We start from the raw sequence: 26436 nt of genomic DNA on the forward strand, positions 1-26436 counted from the left end.
CTAAACTGACAATAGCCCGTTAGTTTAAGGAAGCTATTGTCTCTGCATATATTTTGCATGGCCACTGCCCTCTGGAGGATCTACAAGCCCACTCCACTAGAGGACAGGCATTGTCGTGGGTGAAAATGAGTGGTTTTTTTCTCTTGATGAGATTTGCAAGGCGGGTACTTGGTCTCTGGCGCATTCTTTTTCAAAACAGTACTGAGTGGATGTGGCAGCATCGATGGATGCGGTTTTTGGTGCGATGGTGCTGTCACGGAGCGCAGCGGCTTCTATTACTACTACTACTACTTAACATTTATAAAGCGCTACCAGGGTTACGCAGCACTGTACAATTTAACACAGAGGACAGTCCCTGCTCGAAGGAGCTTACAATCTAAAGGACAAAAAAGTGCAGTCAATCAAATTGGGGCAGTCTAGATTTCCTGAATAGATGAATAATGGTTAGGTGCTGAAAGCGACATTGAAGAGATGGGCTTTGAGCAAGGATTTGAAGATGGGCAGGGAGGGGGCTTGGCGTATGGGCTCAGGGAGTTTATTCCAAGCATAGGGTGAGGCGAGGCAGAAAGGGCGGAGCCTGGAGTGGGCGGTGGTGGAGAAGGGTACTGAGAGGAGGGATTTGTCCTGTGAGCAGAGGTTACGGGTAGGAGTGTAAGGGGAGATGAGGGTAGAGAGGTAATGAGGGGCTGCAGATTGAGTGCATTTGTAGGTTAATAAGAGAAGCTTGAATTGTATGCGGTACCTGATCGGAAGCCAGTGAAGTGACTTGAGGAGAGGGGTGATTTGAGCATATCGGTCTAGGTGGAAGATAAGACGTGCAGCAGAGTTCTGAACGGATTGAAGGGGGGATAGATGGTTAAGTGGGAGGCCAGTGAGGAGTAGGTTGCAATAGTCAAGGCGAGAGGTAATGAGAGAGTGAATGAGAGTATGGGTGGTGTGCTCAGAGAGGAAAGAGCGAATTTTGCTGATGTTATATAGAGAAAGAAGCGACAGGTCTTGGCTGTCTGCTGGATATGAGCAGAGAAGGAGAGGGAGGAGTTGAAGATGACTCCGAGGTTGCGGGCAGATGAGACGGGGAGGATGAGGGTGTTATCGACTGAAATAGAGAGTGGAGGGAGAGGAGAAGTGGGTTTGGGTGGAAAGACAATGAGTTCAGTCTTGGCCATGTTCAGTTTCAGGTGGCGGTTAGACATCCAGGTAGCAATGTCGGATAAGTAGGCCGATACTTTGGCCTGGATTTCCGCAGTGATGTCAGGTATGGAGAGAGAGAGCTGGGTGTCGTCAGCATAAAGATGATATTGGAAACCATGAGATGAGATCAGCGAGCCCAGGGAAGAGGTGTAGATTGAGAAAAGAAGGGGTCCAAGGACAGATCCCTGAGGAACACCAACAGAGAGCGGGATGGGGGTGGAGGAAGATCCATGAGAATGTACTCTGAAGGTACGGTGGGAGAGATAAGAGGAGAACCAGGAGAGGACAGAGCCCTGGAATCCAAATGAGGATAGTGCGGCAAGGAGTAGGGACTGCTTTGGTACATACCATCAGTTTCTGGATTCATCTGCTACAAGGACGAGGAAGGTAAAATTATGCCTTACCTGCTGATAATTTTCTTTCCTTTACTTCAACAAGTGAATCCAGGATCCAGAAAACAAGAATTTATTTTTTGCTGCTGCAGAGAATCTCTGAGCGGCTGTTTAGTGCATCTGATGCTTTTATGGTGATTTTGTTATGGTTCGTTGGTGAGGAAGGCTTCTAGGCTCTTTTGCTTGTTTTCTGCTTTGTGTTGAGACACAGTGAAGGAGAGGCTGGCCATCTGGTACCTCTGCCTTCAGTTTAGTGATCTCTATCTCCACCTGCTGGTAGAGGGACACAACCTATCAGTTTCTGGATTCATCTGATGCAGTAAAGGAAAGAAAATTATCGGCAGGTAAGGCATAATTTTACCTTTGAACCCTTGTATTCGGGCCTTTGCTCTAATCACCAAGTTACTCCTCCAGTTCTCAGATTACACTGCAGGTAAATGTCACCCATGTTCATTATGGGAATAAACCTGTTAACACCACATGAATGGCAAACATTCGTTATTGAACCTGCTAACAGCACTTGTGAACTAAAGTTTGCTAGTTGTCATTGTTTTAACATGAGGGGAAGAAAATATGAGGACTGCTGAAAATGTTTAAGGTGTCCGGCCTGTCACTGTAATATTTTTTCAAGGAATTTTCCGTTGGAAGAATCCCATCTTTGTTTTCTGTCTTCCATTTCAGTTGCAAACTCAAATACTGGCAGTGGCTCGCGGCGGGATTCCCTTACTGGCAGCAGTGACCTGTACAAGAGGACGTCCAGCAGTTTAACACCCATTGGACACAGTTTTTATAATGGCCTGGGCTTTTCTTCCTCTCCTGGACCTGTTGGCATGCCTCTTCCCAGCCAGGGACCTAGTCACTCCCAGACACCACCTCCTTCTCTGTCTTCCCACGGCTCATCCTCAAGCTTACATTTGGGTAAGAATTAAAAGCTTAGAGTTCAATGAACCGTTATATATCTGCATTTCCTATTGGCTTATGGTTTTAAGGAAGAATAAACTTTTAATCTGAAAATTGTCAAGAATTTATAGCGAATGCCACAAGTCTGAAAATGTAACATTAAGTTCCAGTTGTCTGTTTGAAGTTTGTTAGATACCTCTTTATTATTATTATTATTATTATTATAAGTAATCCACCTTACTTTATACAACTGTGGCAGATTTCTTTTGAAATTAAAACTCTCTCTTATTTATTTATTACATTTATATCCCACATTTTCCCACCTGTTTGCAGGCTCAATGTGACTTACAAAGTACCGTAATGGTGTTTGTTAATTACAGGAGCATACATAAAGTAATTGTAGTGTGAATTGTGGCTTCTAAGAAATTTTGCTGTTTTTCAGTTGATTCTGAGAGAGGCAGTGAGCTTCCATTTTTTTTTTAATTGAAATAAAAAGGGGGAAATCGACAGTCCATGTTTTTCTCCTCTTGATTTCTCCTAATGTTGCATGTGTCACACAAAGGGAACCTGAGTAAACACAACAGTTTTTAATATATTACTTCATTTATTTAAGGAACAAAGTTATCCGACACCCATATTATTCATATGAAAAAGTAACTGCCCTCTTGGATGCTTGATCAACTAGTTGACCAGATTTAATTGATAGATTAAGCTGATTGAACACAGCCAGACTTGCTTGCAGCCAGCCCTATTGAATCTAAACTTTACTGTATATTGAACCTTACCATGAGAGTGAAGTAATCACCACAAAGTTTCTACAAGAATACTATGCCCGAGATAAATTGCTGAAATATATCGGTCTGGAAAGGGTTACAAAGCCATTTATAAAACTCCAAACCACAGTGAGCCATTATTTCCAAATGGGAGAATACTTGCAGCAGTGGGGAATCTTTCCAGGAGTAGCTGACCTGCCAAAATTACTCCCAAGATCACAGTGACAACTGATCAAAAATTCCCAGGAGGACACCAAATGGCCTGTAGCCTTTCTAGCCTAAGCCTAGGTCAGTGTTCATGACTCCACAGCAAGAGAGTGGACAAAAATGGGATTCATAGGAGAGTAGCAAAGCAGGAACCACTGCTGTCCAAGAAATAACATCAGTGTTCATCTCACGTATGCAAAAATGCTCGTTATATTACGTCTCTTCCCACTATTCTAGGACGAGTGGGTAGTCATGTCCATCAACAGGCAGGTGGAGATAGAGCATACAGAACTGAGCCATAGTACATAGCCCACAGCTACCAGCCCAGTTGCTCGGCACCTGCGGAAAGTGTGAAGCTCTGCTCCTCTTGCAGGGGCAGGCGCTCCTCATTGGGCCACTGCACAGTGTGCAGGTTGGCTGCTCTGACAAGTGAGGGAAACTCAGTGCTGACTTCTGTTTCTGAGCTGCGGGAGTTCAGGCACCGGGTCTCCTGGGATGCGTCCAGATTGCTCCTCTCCTCAAGAGATGAGTGCTGTGGCCATCTCGGACGTCACTGTGTGGGAGGCTCCCACAGAGGCTGCAGGTGGGCTGCAGAGGGACTGTGAGAGCCCAGGCCTACCATTTTCCCCTGAATTTGTGCTCCAACTTCACCAGGCTTACCTGCTGAAGCAGAGCACTGGTGCATAGTTGGGTTCTCAGGCGGATCATGAGGGTGGGGGGGGGGGGGGTGTTCCCCAGCTCCCAACAGAGCCAGAACAGAGGTTTTTAATGAACCCGCTGAGATTTGGTCTTGAGATATCCCCTCACTCGGTGATGTCCTCAGAGGAGCTCTCAGTCGCAGATCCTTTGGAGGATAGTGAACTCCCTCCAGTGGAGGGGAATGATCCTCTGGTGCTGCGTTTGTTCCACAGGGAGAAGTTGAGCTCCTTGATTTTTGAAGCTCTGGTGGCACTCAGTATAGAGGAGCCTTCTGGGGCCCCGGCGGGAGGTCAGGAGGAAAGTCTTATGAAGAGCCTCAGAGGGCCCTCTGCTTTTCCCATGCACCTGGATATTCAGGACCTCATCACCATAGAGTGGAGCATGCCTGACGCTGACCTTGAGGTCAGGAGGGCCATTGCGTTTCTTTATCCTCTGGAGAAGGATAAGTTGGGTGTGCCAAAGTAGATTCCATGGTTATGGCGGTCACCAAAAAGACTAGCTTGCTGGTGAAAGGTGGCATTGGCCTGAAGGACCTGTAGGACCGCAAGCTGAAGCAGGCTTTGAAGAAAGCCTTTGAGGTAGCCTCTCAGGGGCTTCAGGCTTCAATATGCAGCTGTTTTGTGGCCCAGACCTGTTTACAGTGGCACCAGCGATCTTCAACTCAGGGCAATTCTAGAATTGCCTGATTGGAGGCGGGCCTGGCCTACTTTGCGGTCGTGGTGTACGGCTGGCTCTGTGCCATCGCCAAAGGTATGTCATTGGCAGTCGCTGTGAGGCATCAGCTCTGGCTGCGAGTGTGGTCAGCAAACGCCACCTCCAAGGCTTGTTTGGTCAAGCTGCCCTTTTACGGGACACTTTTATTTGTCAAAGACCTTATCAACCTTGTCAGTGAGCTTGGAGAATCTAAGCTGCAACGACTTCTGGAGGACAGGGCATGTCCTGCAGCTCGGGCTTGGTTTCGAGACAGCAGAAAACACAGATCTGGTCAGCAGACCTTTGGCTAGAAGGTGCGCTTTCAGCCTAGACAGCACTCCTTTCGGGAGCCAAGAAGTCTTCTGGGCAAACGGGGTGAGTGGTCAAAATTCCCTGTCCCTCACAATGATGCCAGTCTGGCTCGCCCATCTTTACCAACCGGGTGTGCCTCTAGGCATTCTTGGATATGTGGGCCACCACAGACCAGTAGATACTGGACATTCTCCGAGGACAAGCAGGCTGCTTGTTCTCACTGATGGGTGACGTCCACGGCAGCCCCTCCAATCGGAATCTTCACTAGCAAAGTCCTTTGCTAGTCCTCGCGCGCCCGCGCGGCCGTCTTCCCGCCCGAAACCGGCTCGAGCCGGCCAGTCTTCTTTGTCCGCACTCGGTACGGTCGTGTTTTTGCCGTGTCGAGCCCCGGAAAGTCGACCTCGCGCGTCCTTTTTTTCGTTGACGTGTGTTTTCTTCGGAAAATCTTTAAAAAATTGTTGGGAAGTGCTCCGGAAGCCCCCCGGGCTTCGTTGTCCCTTCCCGTATTTTTCAGTATTTGCCCCGGTAAGTTTTCTTTCGTCGTCGGGGTAGGCCTCTTTCGGCCTCGGTCGAGATTTTCTCCCTAAAACTTTTTGGTGCTTCAATTCGCCATTTCGGATTTTGATTTCGCCGGCGTGATTTTTCCGCCCATGACATCGAAGCCTTCCAGCGGCTTCAAGAAGTGCACCCAGTGCGCCCGGGTAATCTCGCTCACTGATAGGCACTCGTCGTGTCTTCAGTGTCTGGGGGCCGAGCACCGTCCTCAGAACTGTAGTCTGTGTTCCCTGTTACAAAGGCGGACTCAGGTAGCGAGATTGGCCCAGTGGAACGTTTTGTTCTCGGGCTCTTCGTCGGCATCGATACCAAGGCCATCGAGTGCATCGACGTCGTCAGCGTCCAGACCTTCATCCTCGGCCGCCAGTGCATCGAGTGCATCGAGGCATCGGCCCTCTGCATCGGCGCCGAGACATCGGATAGCTGCATCGACGTCGGTGGTACCGGGACCTCGTCTGCTGATGTCGTCGGACGGTGGTGCATCGTCAGGAGTGCAGGTGAGGGCTGTCCATTCCCCTGCTGGTGGCGGTGAGCCTTCGGGTGGGTCTCCCCCTACCCTGAGGGCTCCTGCGGTACAGCCCCCCCGAGATCGACCTCCTTCGACCTCGGCCCCGAGGAAGCGATGGCTGGATTCTACGTCCTCCTCGTCGGTGCCGGGGAGCTCCGGTGACATGCTTCGGAAGAAGTCGAAGAAGCATTGACACCGGTCTCCTCCCCGCGTCGGCACCCAGCAGGCATCGGCACCGAGAGGACCGCTCACCCTCCCTCTGTTCAGGAGGTGTCGATGCGCTCCACTCTGGACAGCCCGGAACAGCCTCCACGCCCGGAACAAGTTCTGACGTCGACGCCTGCATCGACCTCCATGCCTTTCTCTGCAGCCGCTCTGAACGAGAGCCTCCGGGCCGTTCTCCCAGAGATTCTGGGAGAGCTGTTGCGCCCTACCCCTCCGGTACCGTCGAGCGTGGCGCCGGTTGGCCCATCGCCCGGGGTGAGGTCCCCGACGTCGGTACCGCGTGCGGTGCCGACTGCGGCCACCTCCCAGGAAGGCTCCCCGACTACGTCGGCGGAGGGAGCTTCGCCGATGCGGGCGAGGGAGTCTACCTCTCGACGCCCCCATCGTGGACGTGGCTCCACTGAGTCGAGCCGGGCGAGGTTGCAGACACAGGTTCATGAACTTGTGTCTGACACCGAGGGTGAGGCCTCGTGGGAAGAGGAAGAAGACCCCAGATATTTCTCTGACGAGGAGTCTGAGGGTCTTCCTTCCGATCCCACTCCCTCTCCTGAAAGACAGCTTTCTCCTCCTGAGAGTCTGTCTTTCGCTTCCTTTGTCCGGGAGATGTCTACGGCCATCCCCTTCCCGGTGGTTGTGGAGGACGAGCCCAGGGCTGAAATGTTTGAGCTCCTGGACTATCCTTCTCCACCTAAGGAAGCGTCCACTGTTCCCTTGCACCATGTCCTGAAAAAGACATTGCTTGCGAACTGGACCAAGCCATTAAGTAATCCCCACATTCCCAAGAAGATCGAGTCCCAGTACCGGATCCATGGGGACCCAGAGCTGATGCGCACCCAGTTGCCTCACGACTCTGGAGTTGTGGATCTGGCCCTAAAGAAGGCTAAGAGTTCTAGGGAGCATGCTTCGGCGCCCCCGGGCAAAGACTCTAGAACCTTAGACTCCTTTGGGAGGAAGGCCTACCATTCCTCTATGCTCGTGGCCAAAATCCAGTCTTACCAGCTCTACACGAGCATACACATGCGGAACAATGTGCGGCAGTTGGCGGGCTTGGTTGATGCTCTCCCCCCCGAGCAAGCCAAGCCTTTTCAGGAGGTGGTCAGGCAGCTGAAGGCGTGCAGAAAATTCCTGGCCAGAGGGGTGTATGACACCTTTGATGTTGCGTCCAGGGCCGCTGATCAAGGTGTGGTGATGCGCAGGCTCTCATGGCTGCGTGCCTCCGACCTGGAGAATAGACTCCAGCAGCGGATTGCGGACTCGCCTTGCCGTGCGGACAATATTTTTGGAGAGAAGGTCGAGCAGGTGGTAGAGCATCTCCACCAGCGGGACACCGCAATCGACAAGTTCTCCCGCCGGCAGCCTTCAGCCTCTACCTCTACAGGTAGAAGATTTTTTGGAGGAAGGAGGACTGTTCCCTACTCTTCTGGCAAGCGTAGGTACAATCCCCCTTCTCGACAGCCTGCGGCCCAGGCTAAGCCCCAGCGCGCTCGCTCTCGTCAGCAGCGTGCGCCTCAGCAAGGCCCCGCGGCTCCCCAGCAAAAGCAAGGAGCGAGCTTTTGACTGGCTCCAGCAGAGCATAGCCGACATCCAAGTGTCCGTGCCGGGCGACCTGCCGGTCGGGGGGAGGTTGAAAGCTTTTCACCAAAGGTGGCCTCTCATAACCTCCGATCAGTGGGTTCTGCAAATAGTCCGGCAAGGATACACCCTCAATTTGGCCTCAAAACCTCCAAATTGTCCACCGGGAGCTCAGTCTTACAGCTTCCAGCACAAGCAGGTACTTGCAGAGGAACTCTCCGCCCTTCTCAGCGCCAATGCGGTCGAGCCCGTGCCATCCGGGCAAGAAGGGCTGGGATTCTATTCCAGGTACTTCCTTGTAGAAAAGAAAACAGGGGGGATGCGTCCCATCCTAGACCTAAGGGCCCTGAACAAATATCTCGTAAAAGAAAAGTTCAGGATGCTTTCCCTGGGCACCCTACTTCCCATGATTCAGGAAAACGATTGGCTATGCTCTCTGGACTTGAAGGATGCCTACACACACATCCCGATACTGCCAGCTCACAGACAGTATCTGCGATTTCAGCTGGGCACACGTCACTTCCAGTACTGTGTGCTACCCTTTGGGCTCGCCTCTGCGCCCAGGGTGTTCACAAAGTGCTTGGCTGTAGTAGCAGCAGCACTTCGGAGGCTGGGGGTGCACGTCTTCCCATATCTCGACGATTGGCTGGTGAAGAACACGTCCGAGGCAGGAGCCCTGCAGTCCATGCAGATGACTATTCGCCTCCTGGAGCTACTGGGGTTTGTGATAAATTACCCAAAGTCCCATCTTCTCCCAGCACAGAGACTCGAATTCATAGGAGCTCTGCTGGATTCTCGGACGGCTCGCGCCTATCTCCCAGAGACGAGGGCCAACAACTTGTTGTCCCTCGTCTCGCGGGTGCGAACGTCCCAGCAGATCACAGCTCGGCAGATGTTGAGATTGCTGGGCCACATGGCCTCCACAGTTCATGTGACTCCCATGGCCCGCCTTCACATGAGATCTGCTCAATGGACCCTAGCTTCTCAGTGGTTTCAGGCTGCTGGGGATCTAGAAGACGTGATCCACCTGTCCACGAGTTTTCTCGAATCCCTGTATTGGTGGACGATTTGGTCCAATTTGACTCTGGGACGTCCTTTCCAAATTCCTCAGCCACAAAAAGTGCTGACCACGGATGCGTCTCTCCTGGGATGGGGAGCTCATGTCGATGGGCTTCACACCCAAGGAAGCTGGTCCCTCCAGGAACGCGGTCTACAGATCAATCTCCTGGAGTTGCGAGCGATCTGGAACGCTCTGAAGGCTTTCAGGGATCGGCTGTCCCACCAAATTATCCAAATTCAGACAGACAACCAGGTTGCCATGTACTATGTCAACAAGCAGGGGGGCACCGGATCTCGCCCCCTGTGTCAGGAAGCCGTCAGCATGTGGCTCTGGGCTCGCCGTCACGGCATGGGGCTCCAAGCCACATATCTGGCAGGCGTAAACAACAGTCTGGCCGACAGACTGAGCAGGATTATGCAACCTCACGAGTGGTCGCTCAACTCCCGAGTGGTGCGCCAGATCTTCCAAGCGTGGGGCACCCCCTTGGTGGATCTCTTCGCATCTCGAGCGAACCACAAAGTCCCTCAGTTCTGTTCCAGGCTTCAGGCCCCCGGCAGACTGGCATCGGATGCCTTCCTCCTGGATTGGGGGGAGGGCCTGCTGTATGCTTATCCTCCCATTCCTCTGGTAGGGAAGACTTTGTTGAAACTCAAGCAAGACCGAGGCACCATGATTCTGATTGCTCCTTTTTGGCCGCGTCAGATCTGGTTCCCTCTTCTTCTGGAGTTATCCTCCGAAGAACCGTGGAGATTGGAGTGTTTTCCGACCCTCATCACGCAGGACGAAGGGGCTCTTCTGCATCCCAGCCTCCGGTCCCTGGCTCTCACGGCCTGGATGTTGAGAGCGTAGACTTTGCCTCTTTGGGTCTGTCAGAGGGTGTCTCCCGCATCTTGCTTGCTTCCAGGAAAGAGTCCACTAAGAGGAGTTACTTCTTTTTATGGAGGAGGTTTGCCGTCTGGTGTGACAGCAAGGCCCTAGATCCTCGCTCTTGTCCTACACAGACCCTGCTTGAATACCTTCTGCACTTGTCTGAGTCTGGTCTCAAGACCAACTCTGTAAGGGTTCACCTTAGTGCAATCAGTGCATACCATTACCGTGTGGAAGGTAAGCCGATCTCAGGACAGCCTTTAGTTGTTCGCTTCATGAGAGGTTTGCTTTTGTCAAAGCCCCCTGTCAAGCCTCCTACAGTGTCATGGGATCTCAATGTCGTTCTCACCCAGCTGATGAAACCTCCTTTTGAGCCACTGAATTCCTGCCATCTGAAGTACTTGACCTGGAAGGTCATTTTCTTGGTGGCAGTTACTTCAGCTCGTAGAGTCAGTGAGCTTCAGGCCCTGGTAGCCCAGGCCCCTTACACCAAATTTCATCATAACAGAGTAGTCCTCCGCACTCACCCTAAGTTCTTGCCAAAGGTCGTGTCGGAGTTCCATCTGAACCAGTCAATTGTCTTGCCAACATTCTTTCCCCGTCCTCATTCCTGCCCTGCTGAACGTCAGCTGCACACATTGGACTGCAAGAGAGCATTGGCCTTCTATTTGGAGCGGACACAGCCCAACAGACAGTCCGCCCAATTGTTTTTCTTTTGATCCCAATAGGAGGGGAGTGGCTGTGGGGAAACGCACCATATCCAATTGGCTAGCAGATTGCATTTCCTTCACTTATGCCCAGGCGGGGTTGACTCTTGAGGGTCATGTCACGGCTCATAATGTTAGAGCCATGGCTGCGTCGGTAGCCCACTTGAAGTCAGCCTCTATTGAAGAAATTTGCAAAGCTGCGACGTGGTCATCTGTCCACACATTCACATCTCATTACTGCCTGCAGCAAGATACCCGACGAGACAGTCGGTTCGGGCAGTCAGTTCTTCAGAACCTGTTTGGGCTTTAGGATCCAACTCCACCCCCCGAGGGCCCTGTTTGTTCTGTTCCAGGCTACACTCTCAGTTAGTTGGTAAATTTTTTAGGTCAATCTCAGTTATGTCCTCGCCGTTGCGAGGCCCAATTGACCATGGTTGTTGTTTTGAGTGAGCCTGGGGGCTAGGGATACCCCATCAGTGAGAACAAGCAGCCTGCTTGTCCTCGGAGAAAGCGAATGCTACATACCTGTAGAAGGTATTCTCCGAGGACAGCAGGCTGATTGTTCTCACAAACCCGCCCGCCTCCCCTTTGGAGTTGTGTCTTCCCTTGTATTGTCTTGCTACATACTGGACTGGCCGGCTCAAGCCGGTTTCGGGCGGGAAGACGGCCGCGCATGCGCGCGAGGACTAGCAAAGGACTTTGCTAGTGAAGATTCCGATTGGAGGGGCTGCCGTGGACGTCACCCATCAGTGAGAACAATCAGCCTGCTGTCCTCGGAGAATACCTTCTACAGGTATGTAGCATTCGCTTTGTGCGCGACAGCTACGTTGGAGTTCTCCCACCTGTTCGCTCCTCTCTTCTTACAGTCCCCTTGTCGAGGGGCCATTCAGGCAGCTCAGCTGAGGGGCACAGTAGAGGCTTTGCTGGCCATTCAGACCATTGTGCCGGTGCCTCCTGACCAATGTGGTCTGGGGCGCTATTCTATCTATTTCATGGTGCCAAAAAGGAAGACACCGTACGCCTGATCCTGGATCTCAAAGGTGTCAACCGGTGTTTGCGGATTTCCCATTTTTTAATGGGAAACCCTGCAGTCAATGATTGTTTTGGTTTGAGAGGGGGAGTTTCTTACTGCTCTCAACCTCAAGGAGGCGTACCTGTGTATCCTCATCTATGGGCCGCATCAGCAGTTCCTGCACTTTGCGGTTCTGGGCCGGCACTTTCAGTATTGGGCTCTACTGTTTGGTCTGGCTACGGCCCTATGGACCTTTCCCAAGGTCATGGTTGTAGTGTTGGCCTTCCTGTGCTGTCAGGGGATCAATGTCCACCCATACCTGGACAACTGACTGATTCAGGCATTGTCCTACCCAGGGCAGTGTGGAGGCCATGGTGATGAAGATTCATCTGCTGCAGTCTCTGGGATGGGTGGTCAATTTCTAGAAGAGCAGGTTGGCCCCGTCGCAGCAGCTGGAGTATCTGGGAGTGCTGTTCAATACCTGACTGGCTCAAGTGTTCCTGACGCTGGGTCGTCACACAAAGTTGCGTCATCGGATTCAGTTGCTTCTGTCTTATCCCAGGCCTCGGGCCTGGGATTATGTGCAGATCCTAGGATCCATGACCGCGGCCATGGAGGTAATGCCATGGGTGAGTGAGGGAGCCTATGAGGCTGCTTCACCAATCCTTATTCAGTTGCTGGTCTCCGGTATCGGAGGATTATAGCGTTTAACTTTCCTGGACAATGGACAATAGCTGCCAGACAGAGTTTGGAGTGGTGGCTGAGGCCCCAGCCCTGGGGGAGGGGGTGGTGGTTGGTACCCTTTCCGATCTGATCCTGCATTGGGATGTGGTGACCACAGATGCCAGTCTGGCGGACTGGGGAGCCTATTTCCAGGGTCACCTGGCTCGGGGCTCTTGGTCCCCAGTAGAAGTGTGGTGGTCCATCAACCGCTTGGAGCTTCAGGTCGTGCGTCGGGCTCTGGAGGCCTTTGCGCAGTTTCTCAGGAGAGCTGTGGTGCAGATCTTCTTCGACAGTGTGATGATAGTAGCCTACATTAACAAGCAGGGAGGAAGTCGCAGCAGTCAGCTAGCAGTGGATTCTGGCCTCTTGATAGCCTGGGTGAAGAAACACCTCCTCTGTCTCGTGGCAGCTCACGTTGCAGTGTCGCTCAATGTGGAGGCATACTTCCTCAGTTATCACATTCTGGACCCCGATGAGTGGGAGCTGTTTCAGGATGCGTTCCAGCTTCTGGTTCAGCGCTGGGGCATGCTGTATCTGGATCTCTTGTCCACAAGGGCCAATGCAAAGGTCTTGCGATTTTTCAGTCTCCGCAGAGAGCAGGACTCGTTAGGTTTGGATGGTCTCCTGCAAATGGGGCTGAGCTAGGGGTTGTTATATGCCTTTCTTCCTTAACCAATGTTCGGCTGGCTGTTGAAGAGAGTAGCAGGCCATCTGGACCGCATGGTTCTTGTTGCCCTGGATTGGCCACGGTGTCCGTGGTACACAGACCTGGTTTGGTTCCTGGACGGGAAGCTGCTCAGGCTCACTCCAGGTCTGGGGCTTCTCCATCGGGCCGGTGGTCATGGAAGGTTATCCCTTCCCCTTTGGTCTTACAACCTGGCCCTTGAGAGGACTCATTTGAGGAAGAAGTGTTATGTGAACTCTGTCATTACCACTCTGCTTCAGGCTAGGAAGTGTTCTACTTTGTCGGCCTATGACCGAATGTGGTGTACCTGTGAGGGCTGGTGTTCTGAGTGTGGGGGTGAATCCCCTTGCTTCTTTGGTTGGTCACATTCTTGCAGAATGGAGTACATAAGGGTCTGGTGTTAGGGTCCTTGAAGGTTCAGGTGGCACCCCTACTTTGTTTTCAGGGCCGCTTGCAAAATTCATCATTAGCAGCTTATCCGGATGTGGTTCGCTTTCTTAGAAGGGTGAACAGCTTGAGCCGCCCTTTTGGACATCATTTCCAGACTGGGACCTTATCTTGGTGCTTCAGGCTCTGCAGCGTCTGCCTTTCAAGCCCATTTGAAAGGCGATGGTGAAAGGGTCTTACCTAGAAAACTGTGTTTCTGGTGGCAATTGCTTCGGCGCAGCTCAAAGCACTTACCTTGCAGGGATCCCTTTCTCCATTTTTCGGAGGCAGGGGTCTTGCTTCGGACTGTTCCGTTCTTTTTGTCCTAGGTGGTGTTGGGCTTCCATGTTAATTGGTGGAGCTCCCGACCTTTTGGAAAGAAGAAGTTGGTGATCAATTTTCCTCCCTGAGGTTAGTGGATGTTCGGAGGGTGCTCATGTGTTACTTGGAGGTTACTAATGACTTTCGGCAGTCAAATAAACTCTTTGTCCTGATTTGTAAGCAGAAGCTGGGTCTCAGGGCTTCTGAGACTTCTATGGTCCGGTGGTTGAAAGAAGTGGTGGCTGTGGCCTATATCCTGGAGGGGAAGGTTCCCTCTCAGGTTTTGAAGGCACACCCTACCTGGCGTATAGTTGTGCCTTGGGCGGGAGCCTCATTGTCCTCTCCAGGGGATATCTGCAGGGCGGCGACTTGGGCTTCCCTGCATACTTCCTGCTACAGGGTGGACATTGCTTGGAGGCAGCATTTGGGGCTTTGGTCCTGCAAGCTGTGGGGTTGGCTTCCCACCTTCATAGGGATAGCTTTTTTAGCATCCTACTTGTCCTGAAATAGTGGGAAGAAATGTAATGGAAGAAGATATTAGGACTTAACTGTTAATTTTATTTTCATTAGTTCTTCACACTATTCCAGGAACCCTCCCATTTTCTTGGCACCTGTTCCTGGATGGAGCTCTGCGCTGTATGGGTGGTCTGCTTCTCAGGATCGAGCCTTCGGGGGCTTTGGTTTTTGTTTTCTCTATGTGTTTATTGAGTTGTGCAGAGGCTGAACATACTCCTGGTTCTTTTTTCCTTGCTTTCGGACTGATGCTAAGGAACTGGGGCTAGTAGCTGTCTGCTATATACTAGGGCTCAGTTCTGTATGCTCTATCTCCACCTGCTGGTTGATGGACATGACTACTCACTCCTGGAATAATGTGAAGAACTAATGGAAAGAAAATTATCAGGTAATGCATAATTTCTCCTAGATAATCGCATAAGCCTTTTTAGGATAATATTCTATGGACAGGCGAGCCAAAATTGGAACTCTTTGGATAACACAGGTCCCATTATGCTTGGTGTAAAGCAAATACAGCATTCTACAGTAAGAACATCATACCGATTGTCAAACGTGGTGGTAGTGTGATATGGGTTGCTTTGCTGCCTGAGGACCTGGAAAACTTGTCATTATTGAAGAAACCGTGAATTCTACGCTGTACCTGAATGGTCATTTGTCCATGAGCTAAAGCGAATTTGGGTTATGCAGCAAGGCAGTGATCCAAAGTACAAAAGCAAGTCCACGTCTGAATGGCTGAGGAGAAACAAAATTAGAGTTTTGGACTGGCCTGGTTAAAAGTCCTGACTTTGAACCCAGTAGAGATGCTGTAGCAGGACCTGAAATGAGCAGTTCATGCACAAAAACCTACCAGTGTGTCTGAATTAAAGCAGCTCTGCAAAGAAAATTGGGCTAAGATCTGAAATTTTAGGAAGCATTTGTTTCCAATTATTTCTGCTAAAGGTGGTGCAACTGGTTAAGGTTAAGGTGCAGTTATTGGTGCAACCGGTTAAGGTTAAGGGGCAGTTATTTTTTTGTATGGATATGGTTGTTGGATAACTTTGTTCTTGAAATAAATAAAGTTACAATTTAAAAACTGTGGTATTTACACAGCTTTCCTTTCTCTACTGCATTTTATGTAAAGATCAGAAACCATTCGACGTGATATATATGCAGTAATTGGGGAGGAGAACATTTTCATATCACTGTACTTTGAACTCCAAAAAATGTAACTAGCATTGAAAGAATTCAAATTTGTAGAGTATTTCTGGTTGAACCACCTACCATTTTGTATACCCAAAGTGGCTACAGTGAGCAGTGGTTAAATGGCAACTGAACTGCCATGCACTACATTGTGTTTTTGTGGAATCATGAAACTTGGAAATTATGAAAGCTAAACAGGACTGGACTGGCTAGTAGCTGAAAGAGGCTTTTCAAGGGCATTGCCTGGTGCAGGAAGTAATCATGATGTCTCAGCAAGGGTGCTTTCTTTAGGCTGAACCATGGTATGCCAGTACTTTAGCATGGTGTTGGGATGTAGATAAAAGAGTGAAGCCATACCTTCCACAGAATACTTTCCGAAATCTAGTACAGTCCACAGTGCTCACCCATGCTGACTACTGCAACAGCATCTTCATCGGATGCCAAGCTCAAATCATGAAAAAACTCCAAACCACCCAAAACACAGCAGCTAGACTCATTTTTGGCAAATCACAATTCGAAAGCGCAACACCACTTCGTGGAAAAACTTCACTGGCTCCCAATCAAGGAACGTATAAACTTCAAAGCCCACACAATGATCCACAAGATCCTCAATGGCGAATCTCCAAGCTACATGTCCAACCTGATCGATCTTCCAGCCAGGAACTGGACCAGAACATCTTGAACATATCTCAATCTTCATCTTCCTAACTGCAAAGGCCTCAAATACAAAACCTACTACGCATCCAACTTCTCTGTCATAGGCAGCCAACTCTGGAACGCCATACCTCGACACATCCGAAAAACCACTGAACACCTAACCCTTCTGAAAACTGCTGAAGACTTACCTCTTCAAACAAGCCTACCCAAAAGACCTGTCCTAATTCTCAAACATAATTCCACTCATAATTCCACACCATTAGTATTACCCACACCTCAATCCCTTCCCCACATCTCTTATTATTGTTCCACTCTATGTAATTATGTCATCTTTGCGACACTTTGTTCCATACTTTGTTTCATCTCTGTGATACTTGTACCATACTGTATCATCTCTGTGATACTTTGTACCATACTTTGTAAGCCGCACTGAACCCACTCTATGTAATTATGTCATCTCTGTGATACATTGTTTCCATACCTGTATTATCTCCGTGATACTTTGTACCATACTTTGTAAGCCGCACTGAACCTGCTATTGAGCGGGGTATAAATGCTACAAATAATACTGTTTTTTGGTGGGTCTCTTCTTTCTGTAGATATGAAGGATTATGGGCATATGTTCTGAGAGTAGACATGTTGATGGCAGTAGAGCTGCTGTATCTGATGTATTATGATGCAACAGCATATCTTGTAGATCAGCTTAACTGGAAGCACAACCAATTGTGGCTGTACCGCAGTGGGCGTTCATTGCCATTCTGAATCTTAATGTGAAGTTTGTAGGTTTTTGTTTAAACATTTGGTAGTTGGCTAATATCTCAAGACCCTAAACACCCTTGTCTTCCACCAACAGGAGGGCTAACAAATGGAAGCGGACGGTATATATCCGCTGCTCCCGGAGCCGAAGCAAAGTATCGCAGTGCAAGCAGTGTCTCCAGCCTCTTCAGCCCGAGCAGCACACTGTTTCCTTCCTCCCGCTTGCGTTACGGCATGTCTGATGTCATGCCTTCAGGGCGAAGCAGGCTTCTAGAAGACTTCCGCAACAACCGGTACCCAAATTTACAGCTGCGGGAAATTGCAGGGCACATCATGGAGTTTTCCCAAGATCAGCATGGGTCAAGGTAAGGGAACCTCATGAGTTAGCCAAAATCAAAAAATAGTCTGTGGCAAGAAATATTCTGTTGATTGAGGGCTTCTCTTGTGACTGTGGAAGTGAGAAATGTATATTTAAGAAATTTCCTCCTAAGAGAAAAGTACATTGTTTATGGGGTTTTAAAGCATCTCAGAACTTTAGTGATGTAATTTTTACCAAGGCCAAATCAGATATTATTTTTGTCCTGTTATTTAGATTGTGGCCTACTCTCATCCAGTAACTTAAGAGAAGAACCTGACCCTGCTGAAAGCCCTTGAAAACCAAAGCTGGCTGCCCCATAATGTAGTCTCCAAAAATGAATCAAACCTGCTAAGCCTGCAGATATTTTGTGTGCCTGGACTGCAAGCAGAAATTTAAAGGGCAACTACCTCCAGGGGGTCTGCCTTGAAAAATTGACTAGCTGATTCCATAGAGAGGAAAAAGGAGGAAGTTTTCTCTCCCAGTGGCGTCCCTAGGGGGGGCTGACACCTGGTCCGGGGCAGAGGGAGCATGGAACAAACGAAGGACAGGCGTGCGCGGCACCCGGGGCGGACCCCCCCCCCCCCCCCCCCCCACAGGAACGCCACTGTTCTCTCCTGAGGGCCTTGGGAAATTTTTAAAGAATCTTTGTGGAAGTAAACATCTGTTCACTAACAGAAATCCCTCTTGAAAATGGCCTCAATAAAGATTCAACTATTTATCATCAATGATAGATTAAGCTGTAAAGTTTATTACTCACTCAGTAAAATGTATGTTTAAAAATATTTATTTAAAAAAAATGAGGAGCAGATGGTTGTCTTTTACTTCCAGCACTAGCTGATATAAAAATCCTTTTAAGTCTTGATTTACTAAATTGCAGTACTGCATTAAACCATTCTATTTACTTCAGGTTCCATTTTATGCAGTGGAACCTATTCTTTAATTATACACATTAACAATGCTAGCCCTTGGTGTGTATTGTGTGGTCTTTGAGCTCTATTTCCAGAAGTTTTAAGGAGAGTTGGAACTAAAGCCACAAGTTAAATATCTGTAAGTTTAGCTGTAAATAAAAAGTTCTTTGAAGTCTGGCGATGATGAAACACTTGCCCTCACTGAGAACACTGTTCGCTAATGAGAACTCTTTATGTACTCAGAATTACTGAGCCAGACTTTGAGAACACATGTCATCAATTAACCCAAGAAAGCAGCTGTTGTCTTTCTATGATGCATTATAACATTACCGTTTATTTTTTTTCCTCTTATTTTAATGGTATACATCCTAATGTCATGATCTCTGTTTTATCTTCACATAAATATTGGTTCCATATTCTCTTTCCTCCCTGCCCCCCCCCCCCCCCCCCCCCCCCCCCCCCCCGGATCTGTACTTGTAAAGGTATGCCCCTCCTACTTCAGTTTTGTATCAAGGATTTGGGGGACCTGCAAAATTATAGCACCCACTGCTGCTCTTGCACTTGCTGTTGGTCTTAATAGGGCTGAGACATGTTTTCATGCTCTCTTTCAGCATAGGCCTGTTTACATAGGGGCTCATTTTCAAAGCACTTAGACTTAAAAGTTCCATGGGTTAATATGTAACTTTGTAAGTCTAAGTGCTTTGAAAATACGCTTCTTAGTAACATAAAGACCTGCATGGTCCATCCAGTCTGTTCAACAATATACACTCCTAATATGTGATATGATATAACATATACATACTTGATCTTGAGCTGTCCTAGCCATTTTCAGGGAACAGACTGAAAATAACGAGGAAGTCTGCTTAACGCTGGCTTAATTTTCAGCTACTGAAGTTGCTGTTGAAGCCTGCTCCATTCCACCCAGACCTAGCTAACCATAATTGGGACACAGACCATAGAAGTCTGCCTGGTACCAGTCTTACGTCAACTATTGGGTTTACCACTTAGGCTTGAAATGTTTTTTTCCCCACGATATGGAGAAGTTTGACTGTGGCAGTGGCAATTAAGGGAGGGGGGAGCAATTCTTTCCAGCAGCATCTTCATGCATTGAGTGGTTGAGTTTACCTGTAGCTAGAGACACCGGTAAGGAGAACCAAGTTGTGAAGTTATGAATTAATGATTTATGTTTTGTAAACCAGTGAGCCAAACTAAGGCAGCAAGATTTATGTTTGGAGAGCAGGTTTGGTCTTCAATCTCAGGAAATTAAGCAGACATTAATGTGGTGGTCTCAGAAGAAGACTTAAAGCAAAGAAAGTACAATGTGCATATTATAATGGCATAGATGTGTTGGTAGGAAAGCTACACCGAACAGCATTTTTTAAAATATTTACTCTTTTATTGATTTTCACTTAATTACATAGAGATGATATTACATCAAAATGCTTTGGAAATTCACAACATTCAATATAACACAGTAAAAAGGAAAAAAATTCAAATATATATTTTTGTCCACAATAGAGGGATCCAAGAATAATAAATCCAAGTATCAAGTACATAGCAGAAATAAAAATTATATTAATAATTCAAATTGACCAGAAGGATTTTAGGATCATGCAGCCTAGACAGTACATTAACTGGAAGATACCATTTCAGGGGTATCCCTCACATTCTCTCTAGCAGTAATAAATTCTTGTAATCTTTTGGGACAAGAAAAAAGCTAATGAACTCCTTGTAGAGAAATCATACACTTACAAGGAACTTTAACAACAAAAGTTCCCCCAAGTGAAAGAATTTTGGTTTAAAAACCATCAGTTCCTTCCTCCTGGCTTGAGTCTCTCTAGCTAGATCTGGGAAGATCTGAATTTTAGCTCCCATAAAGATACGATAGCATTCGTTTTTCGGAAATAAGTACGCAATATCAAATTTTTATCCGACTCCAGGCCAAAAGTAATGTTGCTCAATCTGAAATTTCAGATCTTTCAAGAAAATCAGTTAAATTCAATTCTTGCGGAGGTTCTGGTATTCCATTTGTTGATCGCATGAATTTTTTATGATATTGTGTTCTAGTCACAGGAGGGTGACTTTCTAACGGAATATCTAGAATCTCCTGGAAATATTTTTTCAAAAGTTCAATAGCTGAAATAAATGAAGAAAATGGAAAGTTCAAAAACCTAAGATTGTTCCTTCTAAGCTGATTTTCAGTATATTCCAATTTCTGTGCCTGGATTTTATTTTCCTTGATTACAGACACCACTGTAGTTTGTAAAGATTTTAACTCAGAATCAAAAGTTTCCAATTTGGCAGTATGAGTTTCAACCTTAGTGGATATCTGTGCATTAGTAGATTTTATTTGACTTACTTCAGTTTGAGCATAATTAAATATCTGCTGTAGAGACGTGTTTACCCCTTGGATAGCCTCCCAGAGAGTGTCCATAGTGACTTTTTCCGGTTTTAACGAACCTCTTCCTAACCTAGGAGAAAACTCTCCATGGATTATTCCTAGAGGTAAGTAACCCCCTTCTGTTGTTATAGTACCTGGGGTAGAGGCGAGGGCTGGTCCTCCCACAGCCGTCGGAAAGTCACCAACTCCGGACGCTCCCTCATACGGCCCTCTCTCAGCTCTGCTAATCCTTCCAGGTTGCGGAGGGGTCAAACCGGCTAGGGGGCTCAATATAGCTCCCTCTGTACTGTGCTCCAAAGATGGCGTTGTGGAGCTTCTAGAAGCTTGAACCGCCGTTCCCGGTGGGCGGATTCCATAGCTTTCCAGCGTGGGTTGCGACATGGTGGGCACCTTAACTGCGCTCGAGGAGGTAGGAGCCACAGTTTTGCCTTTTCTCTTCCCCATTACTCCCGGGGAGCGCTCCGTATCGCCAGCCCTCAGCGGAAAACTTCTGGAGCTCTCGCACACACGTCTGGTCAGGCAGCCATCTTGGATCCCAGCATTTTTTAAATTCTGATTGTCAGGTTTCAGTGGATCTCCACCCCTGCTGTGGGACTGGCTGTTTGTGTAAAGGGCCACTAAAACAAGATATCATGTTATAAGAAATCAGGTGCTGCATCCATGTTGTCGTTCTTTATTGTTGGTAGCATTTTAATTCAATCTCGCTTATATTTTCAAACATGCCAGTTTTTACAGCATACAGATGTGCACAGAGGTCAGAGGAAGTATAGTAATGGAATAACTTTTCATAGAGTAGTAATCTGTTAAATCATAATCAGTGTGTCATTTAGAGGGGCTGATTATAGGGACACCCTGGCATGTATTATATTTGTGCAGAGATCTTTTTTCTCCTGATAAAGGGCCATTAAAACAGATGTCATATTATAAAGATCGGGTGCTCAACATTCAGTTTCTATCTATTTAGTTACTTATTTATGACATTTAACCCTGTTATTGGTGCAGAGATTTTTTTTTTCTTCTGGTAATGGGCTTCTAAAACAGACATGTTTATTTATTTGTTGCATTTGTACCCCACATTTTCCCACCTATTTGCAGGCTCAGTGTGGCTTACATAGTACCGTGAGGCATTGGTCACCTCCGATGATGAAACAAATACAGAGCGATATTATAGAGAAATGAGATATATGCGTTACAGGCACATTAGAAAATCAAGAGAAGAACAGTTAAATAATGTTCGTTGCAAGTTATGGTTTTGTTGTGTAGCTGAGTTCGACACTTAAGTTGGATCCGTAGGGTATGCCTTTTCAAACAAAACGGTCTTTAGTGATTTCCGGAAGTTGAGGTCTTGGGTTGTTTTTATGGCCTTTGGTAATGCATTCCATAGTTGCGTGCTTAAATAGGAGAAACTGGATCCGTAAATTGATTTGTACTTGAGTCCTTTGCAGCTAGGGTGGTGAAGATTTAGGTATGTTCGTGATGTTCTAATTGTGTTTCTGGTTGGCAGGTCTGTCAGGTCAATCATATAACCCAGGGCTTCTCCATAGATAATCTTGTGGACCATGGTGCAGATTTTGAAAGTAATGCATTCTTTATAATACGTTACGTTATGGGAATCAGGTTGTCAATGTTCAGAGTTTCTGACTATTTACTTATTTATGGCATTAGTAATGCATGACCCCCCCCCCCCCCCCCCCCCTGGCTCTCTCCCTGGGTATAGCCAGCTCTGCAATTTGTGTGTGTGTGGGGGGGGGGGGGGGGTGCAGAGGTGGACCGGGGAGAGAGCCTGTTGTTAAAAATCTACCAGCACACCGTATGTATTAGTCCTTTGTTCTCCCACCTAGAATGTTAGTGTAGGTAATTCATTTCTTAATTTCATAAAACATACTACCAGTCGCACAACACAGATCCTACTTGTCCACCCAGTCCCTAGTACGTGCCATTCTGTCACACTGTAACTTGTTTTGCATTACCATGGTCTGTGTACTAACTAATGGAGCAGTAATAGGCAATAAGAAAATTCCTGATTTTTAATCACTGTTGATTCAGGCAGGCTTTGTAAAATACCTGGCATTTGTTTGGCAGTATGCATTTGTACTCATGTGCCATACCTGATTTTTCTCAGTGGTTGATGATTTACTGATTGGGCAGTTTTTTTTTGATATATGAGTATACAGCTATGAATGTGTGTGTTTTTGTTCTGGTTTGACAAATTTCATTAAAACACTGTACTTTTGTTGTTAAGCAAAGCAAAACTTAACTGCTTGTTACCATATAGAATCATGAATTTTAAGTATTGTATTTAATTGTTTATCAATTGCTTCTATCAACTAGAGGGTGTGCATTTTTCTTAATAGGTTTATTCAGCTGAAACTAGAACGTGCTACCCCTGCTGAGCGTCAGCTTGTATTCAATGAAATTTTACAGGCAGCGTACCAACTAATGGTGGATGTATTTGGAAATTATGTCATCCAGAAATTCTTTGAGGTATGTGTTCAGTCTAGATTCCAGAATTAATCTAAATGTGGGAATGTATGTGCAGTAGAGTCAACAGAAGCATAAGCCTAATTGGCCACAGCCCTTTTTCTATAAATTATCAAACCTTTGATAATTGTGTACATCTCTTACACATGTTGACTCCAGTGTTTTGTTTTTTGAAGGGTAAACAAACAGCATGTGCTGGAAGGAGCAGGCTGGGCCATCAGCACTGAGCATTTCAGTGGGAAAAAAACTCCCGAGAGCGAAATCTAATATAAATATTATGGACAATTACAGAGTGTGCAGTTGGATAGATGCACTGCTCTTAGGGAAATGCATATGTCTGATAGGAACACAGAATCTCTGCATCCAAGCAGGAAGGCAAATCCTTACCGATGGATGATGTCACCATTAGAGCCCAACATGAGAAGATACTGCAGCTTAGATGAATCCAGGACTTTTAGAGAAGCCTATCGTGCATGTGTGTCACACCCATCTGCTACTGTTTAGCAGGGACTGCCTCAGTTTTCATATTTCTGCAGGTCGATCGATGTGTCACCATTGCTCCCTTTTAAGATGCATTTTTTTTTTAATTTAGTGAGTTTATTTTATATCCTCTTGCTCTTATTCAGGTTCCTGGTGTCCTCATTTCCTTAGATGGGGTTTCAGCTGTTTCACAATTTTTTTTTTTCGTGACTACCCTGTCAGGCCTACTTATAGTGCCAAGGACTTCCTTAATGGGTGCAAGTTTTCACTTTTAAGTTGTTTGATTTTGCTGCAGCTATTTTATGATACATCCCAAAGTTAAGCTCCTAGCAGACCTTGCCGTGCCTAGGGCCAGACTATGAACCTTCTCATTGTAGTTTTATGTACAACTGCAAAGGACTGTGGAGATGCATTGACATTGAGAGTGCATTGATCACCCTCATCATTGAGTATTGATAGAGGCCAACAGGATTGTACATCCACCTGTAAAAGAGGAGAGATTTGTTCTCATCTTCATCATTGAGGGCCCAAGTGTTGCACACTAGGCAGAGGCCAGGATACGACTTTCAGTATGTTGATAACACTAAGATCATGGTGTCCTGGATGAGTTCCCACCAAGAGGACCACTCATCCTCCTCCGTCCAGGATGAAATGTGATAGCTTCCAGGGACCCGAGACAAGCCTTTACACCCCAAGTGACTTAGGAGAATGTGATTTCTCCTTTTGTTCCTCCATGCTTTTAAAATTGGCAACCTTTGAGGAGTAGCTCATGAGGAAGTTTAGTTAGCAGCAGAAATGTTTGCACATGCAGCATTGTAACTTCGACATCTGTCAATACATTGAAAAAGCCAGCTGGTCCTTGAAACCCACAGACTGGAGGAGATACACTTCACCAAGGTCTTGAAGGATCTCAGATTTGAAGTCTGCTGCAGTGATGTTCATTTCTGGTGTATCAGGGGTGGAAGCTTCACTAAAACATCAGAGGTCATCGGGGTGTTGACGCTCTCATAGGCAGAGACCCGGTCAATCATCTCTTCTAGAGTGATTCTGAAACTTCTATTGTGGCATACCTAACAACATTCGCATGTACGACTCACTAAACACTATAATTATCTGAATAAAGAAATAAGCCGTGTGTATCATTTCATTGTTCCTAACAATGATGCAGAAGAAACATACAAACACAATGGTGATGGTGGAGGAGAGTGGTTGGGCCACATGGCCTCTACAACATTTCTAGTTGGGGTTGGTGACAAGTAAGGACTAGTTATGGAGACTTCAAGTACCTGACTTCGTAGTTCTCAGCACTCCCCAACCTGCCACATACATTGTTAAGGAAAGCATAAGTGTGCTGTGAGGTTTTTGGTTACACACCTTCCAGCTCTTGGTGACAGACCAGTGTGTTCTGACACACTGGTTGAGAACCCCTGTTCTAAAGTATTTCTCTGGGTCTGAGATTAAGCATGTCTAGGATTTTGAGCCAGAAAGTTTCTCTGAAGAGGAGGGTTCGACTAGTTTACCATCAGATCCATGTCTACCACATGAAGAGAGTCTTCACCCGAGGAACTTTTATTCATAGATTTAATGAGGGAAATGGCAGAAAACATTTAATTTAAATTAGATACAGAGGAGAAACAATGGACATCCTCCAATTCCTCGACCCATCCAAGGAAGCTGTGACAGTGGTTGCTAACAGAATCCTCAAGGATATACAGAGGAGAATGTGGATGACATCCCCACCCCCTTTCTGTTCAGTCTATAAATAAGAAGGTTGGTTCTGTGTACAGAGTGCAAAAGACTTCTGGAATTGAGATGTAACAGCTTCCATGGTGGTGAGATTAAGGGGCAAATACGCCTCTGTGTACAGAGTGCAAAAGGCTTCTGGATTTGAGATGTAACAGCTTCCATGGTGGTGAGATTAAGGGGCAATTACGCCGAGTTGCACTCTTTGTTGCTCCCAGGCAGCGACTTGGACAGTGGAATCTTTTTGGGAGAAGGTTCTTTTAGAATGCTATGCTAACTTCCTGCATATCTTCTTACTACCTTTTTGAGGCCATATACATGAAAAAATTTACAAGATGGAGTGTGAGCAGGCACTCGAGAAGCCGTGCAATTCTGTTCACTAGTGGTCATAAGGAAAGTGTGGAAAGCATATGGTCCAAGCAACTTATGTTTCTGAGACATCAGGATCTTCTGTGAATTTTATAGACACTCAGACAGAGACTTTCATGTCTCTGGGCTTCAGACCTGAGGTATGATATACAAGAAAAGTTTATAGACATGTTCTGCGTGCATACCATGGAGAAACATTTCTTCAGGGATAAGGTTAAGGTGGCTGTTTCTTACTTAAATAGTACAAGGATACCATTAAATTCCTCTCCATGTTCACTTCTGAGCTAGCCTCCCTTTCTTGCAGGAGATATAACCTCCTCCTTCCTGATATTCCCAAACACAATGGGGCTCTCATTCTCATCCAAGACGACAGAGGGCCAAGAAATCCCAATCAACAATGTAGTCAAAAGCTAGGAACTGGGGTTTTGACCACCTCCACAAGAAAAAAAGCCAATGTTCCAGTACCTGTGCCAGACGGACTTCCAATAGAATTTACAGACTGCTGGCCCCTTATAACCTCTGACTGTTGGTTGCTAAAGAATACTGTCTCCATCTACTCAACATCCCACCAACTTGTCCACTGAGAGCATCATGGTCAAACCTGTCCACGCTGATACTCAAGGAGCTCTCTTCCCTTTTAGAGGTGGTTGTACAGTTTAACAGTTTACTAAAATTTGATATTCCACCCTGCCTTAATGGGTCAAGGTGATGTTCAGTTAAAACAAGGATATTTAAAGAAATAAATCATAAAAGGACAGACCTA

The 26436-nt window shown here is 47.1% G+C and overlaps 1 protein-coding gene and 1 non-coding gene across 7 annotated transcripts in view; both read left to right on the plus strand.

The window, feature by feature from the left end:
* PUM1 (pumilio RNA binding family member 1) overlaps nucleotides 1–26436 on the plus strand; it is a 191264-nt gene that overhangs the window by 128626 nt on the left and 36202 nt on the right. For all 6 annotated transcript variants that reach the window (XM_030217567.1, XM_030217569.1, XM_030217570.1 and 3 more), the window contains 3 exons: nucleotides 2265–2501; nucleotides 17031–17298; nucleotides 22955–23084. In XM_030217567.1, coding sequence (XP_030073427.1) covers nucleotides 2265–2501; nucleotides 17031–17298; nucleotides 22955–23084 — 635 coding nt within the window. The remainder of the gene's footprint in view (nucleotides 1–2264; nucleotides 2502–17030; nucleotides 17299–22954; nucleotides 23085–26436) is intronic.
* Nucleotides 18373–18457, plus strand: LOC115481279. The gene has a single exon (XR_003943935.1). It is a non-coding gene; the product is annotated as a small nucleolar RNA SNORD103/SNORD85 (small nucleolar RNA).

The sequence above is a fragment of the Microcaecilia unicolor genome, chromosome 11 (assembly GCF_901765095.1).
Source record: "Microcaecilia unicolor chromosome 11, aMicUni1.1, whole genome shotgun sequence".
NCBI classification, from domain to species: domain Eukaryota; kingdom Metazoa; phylum Chordata; class Amphibia; order Gymnophiona; family Siphonopidae; genus Microcaecilia; species Microcaecilia unicolor.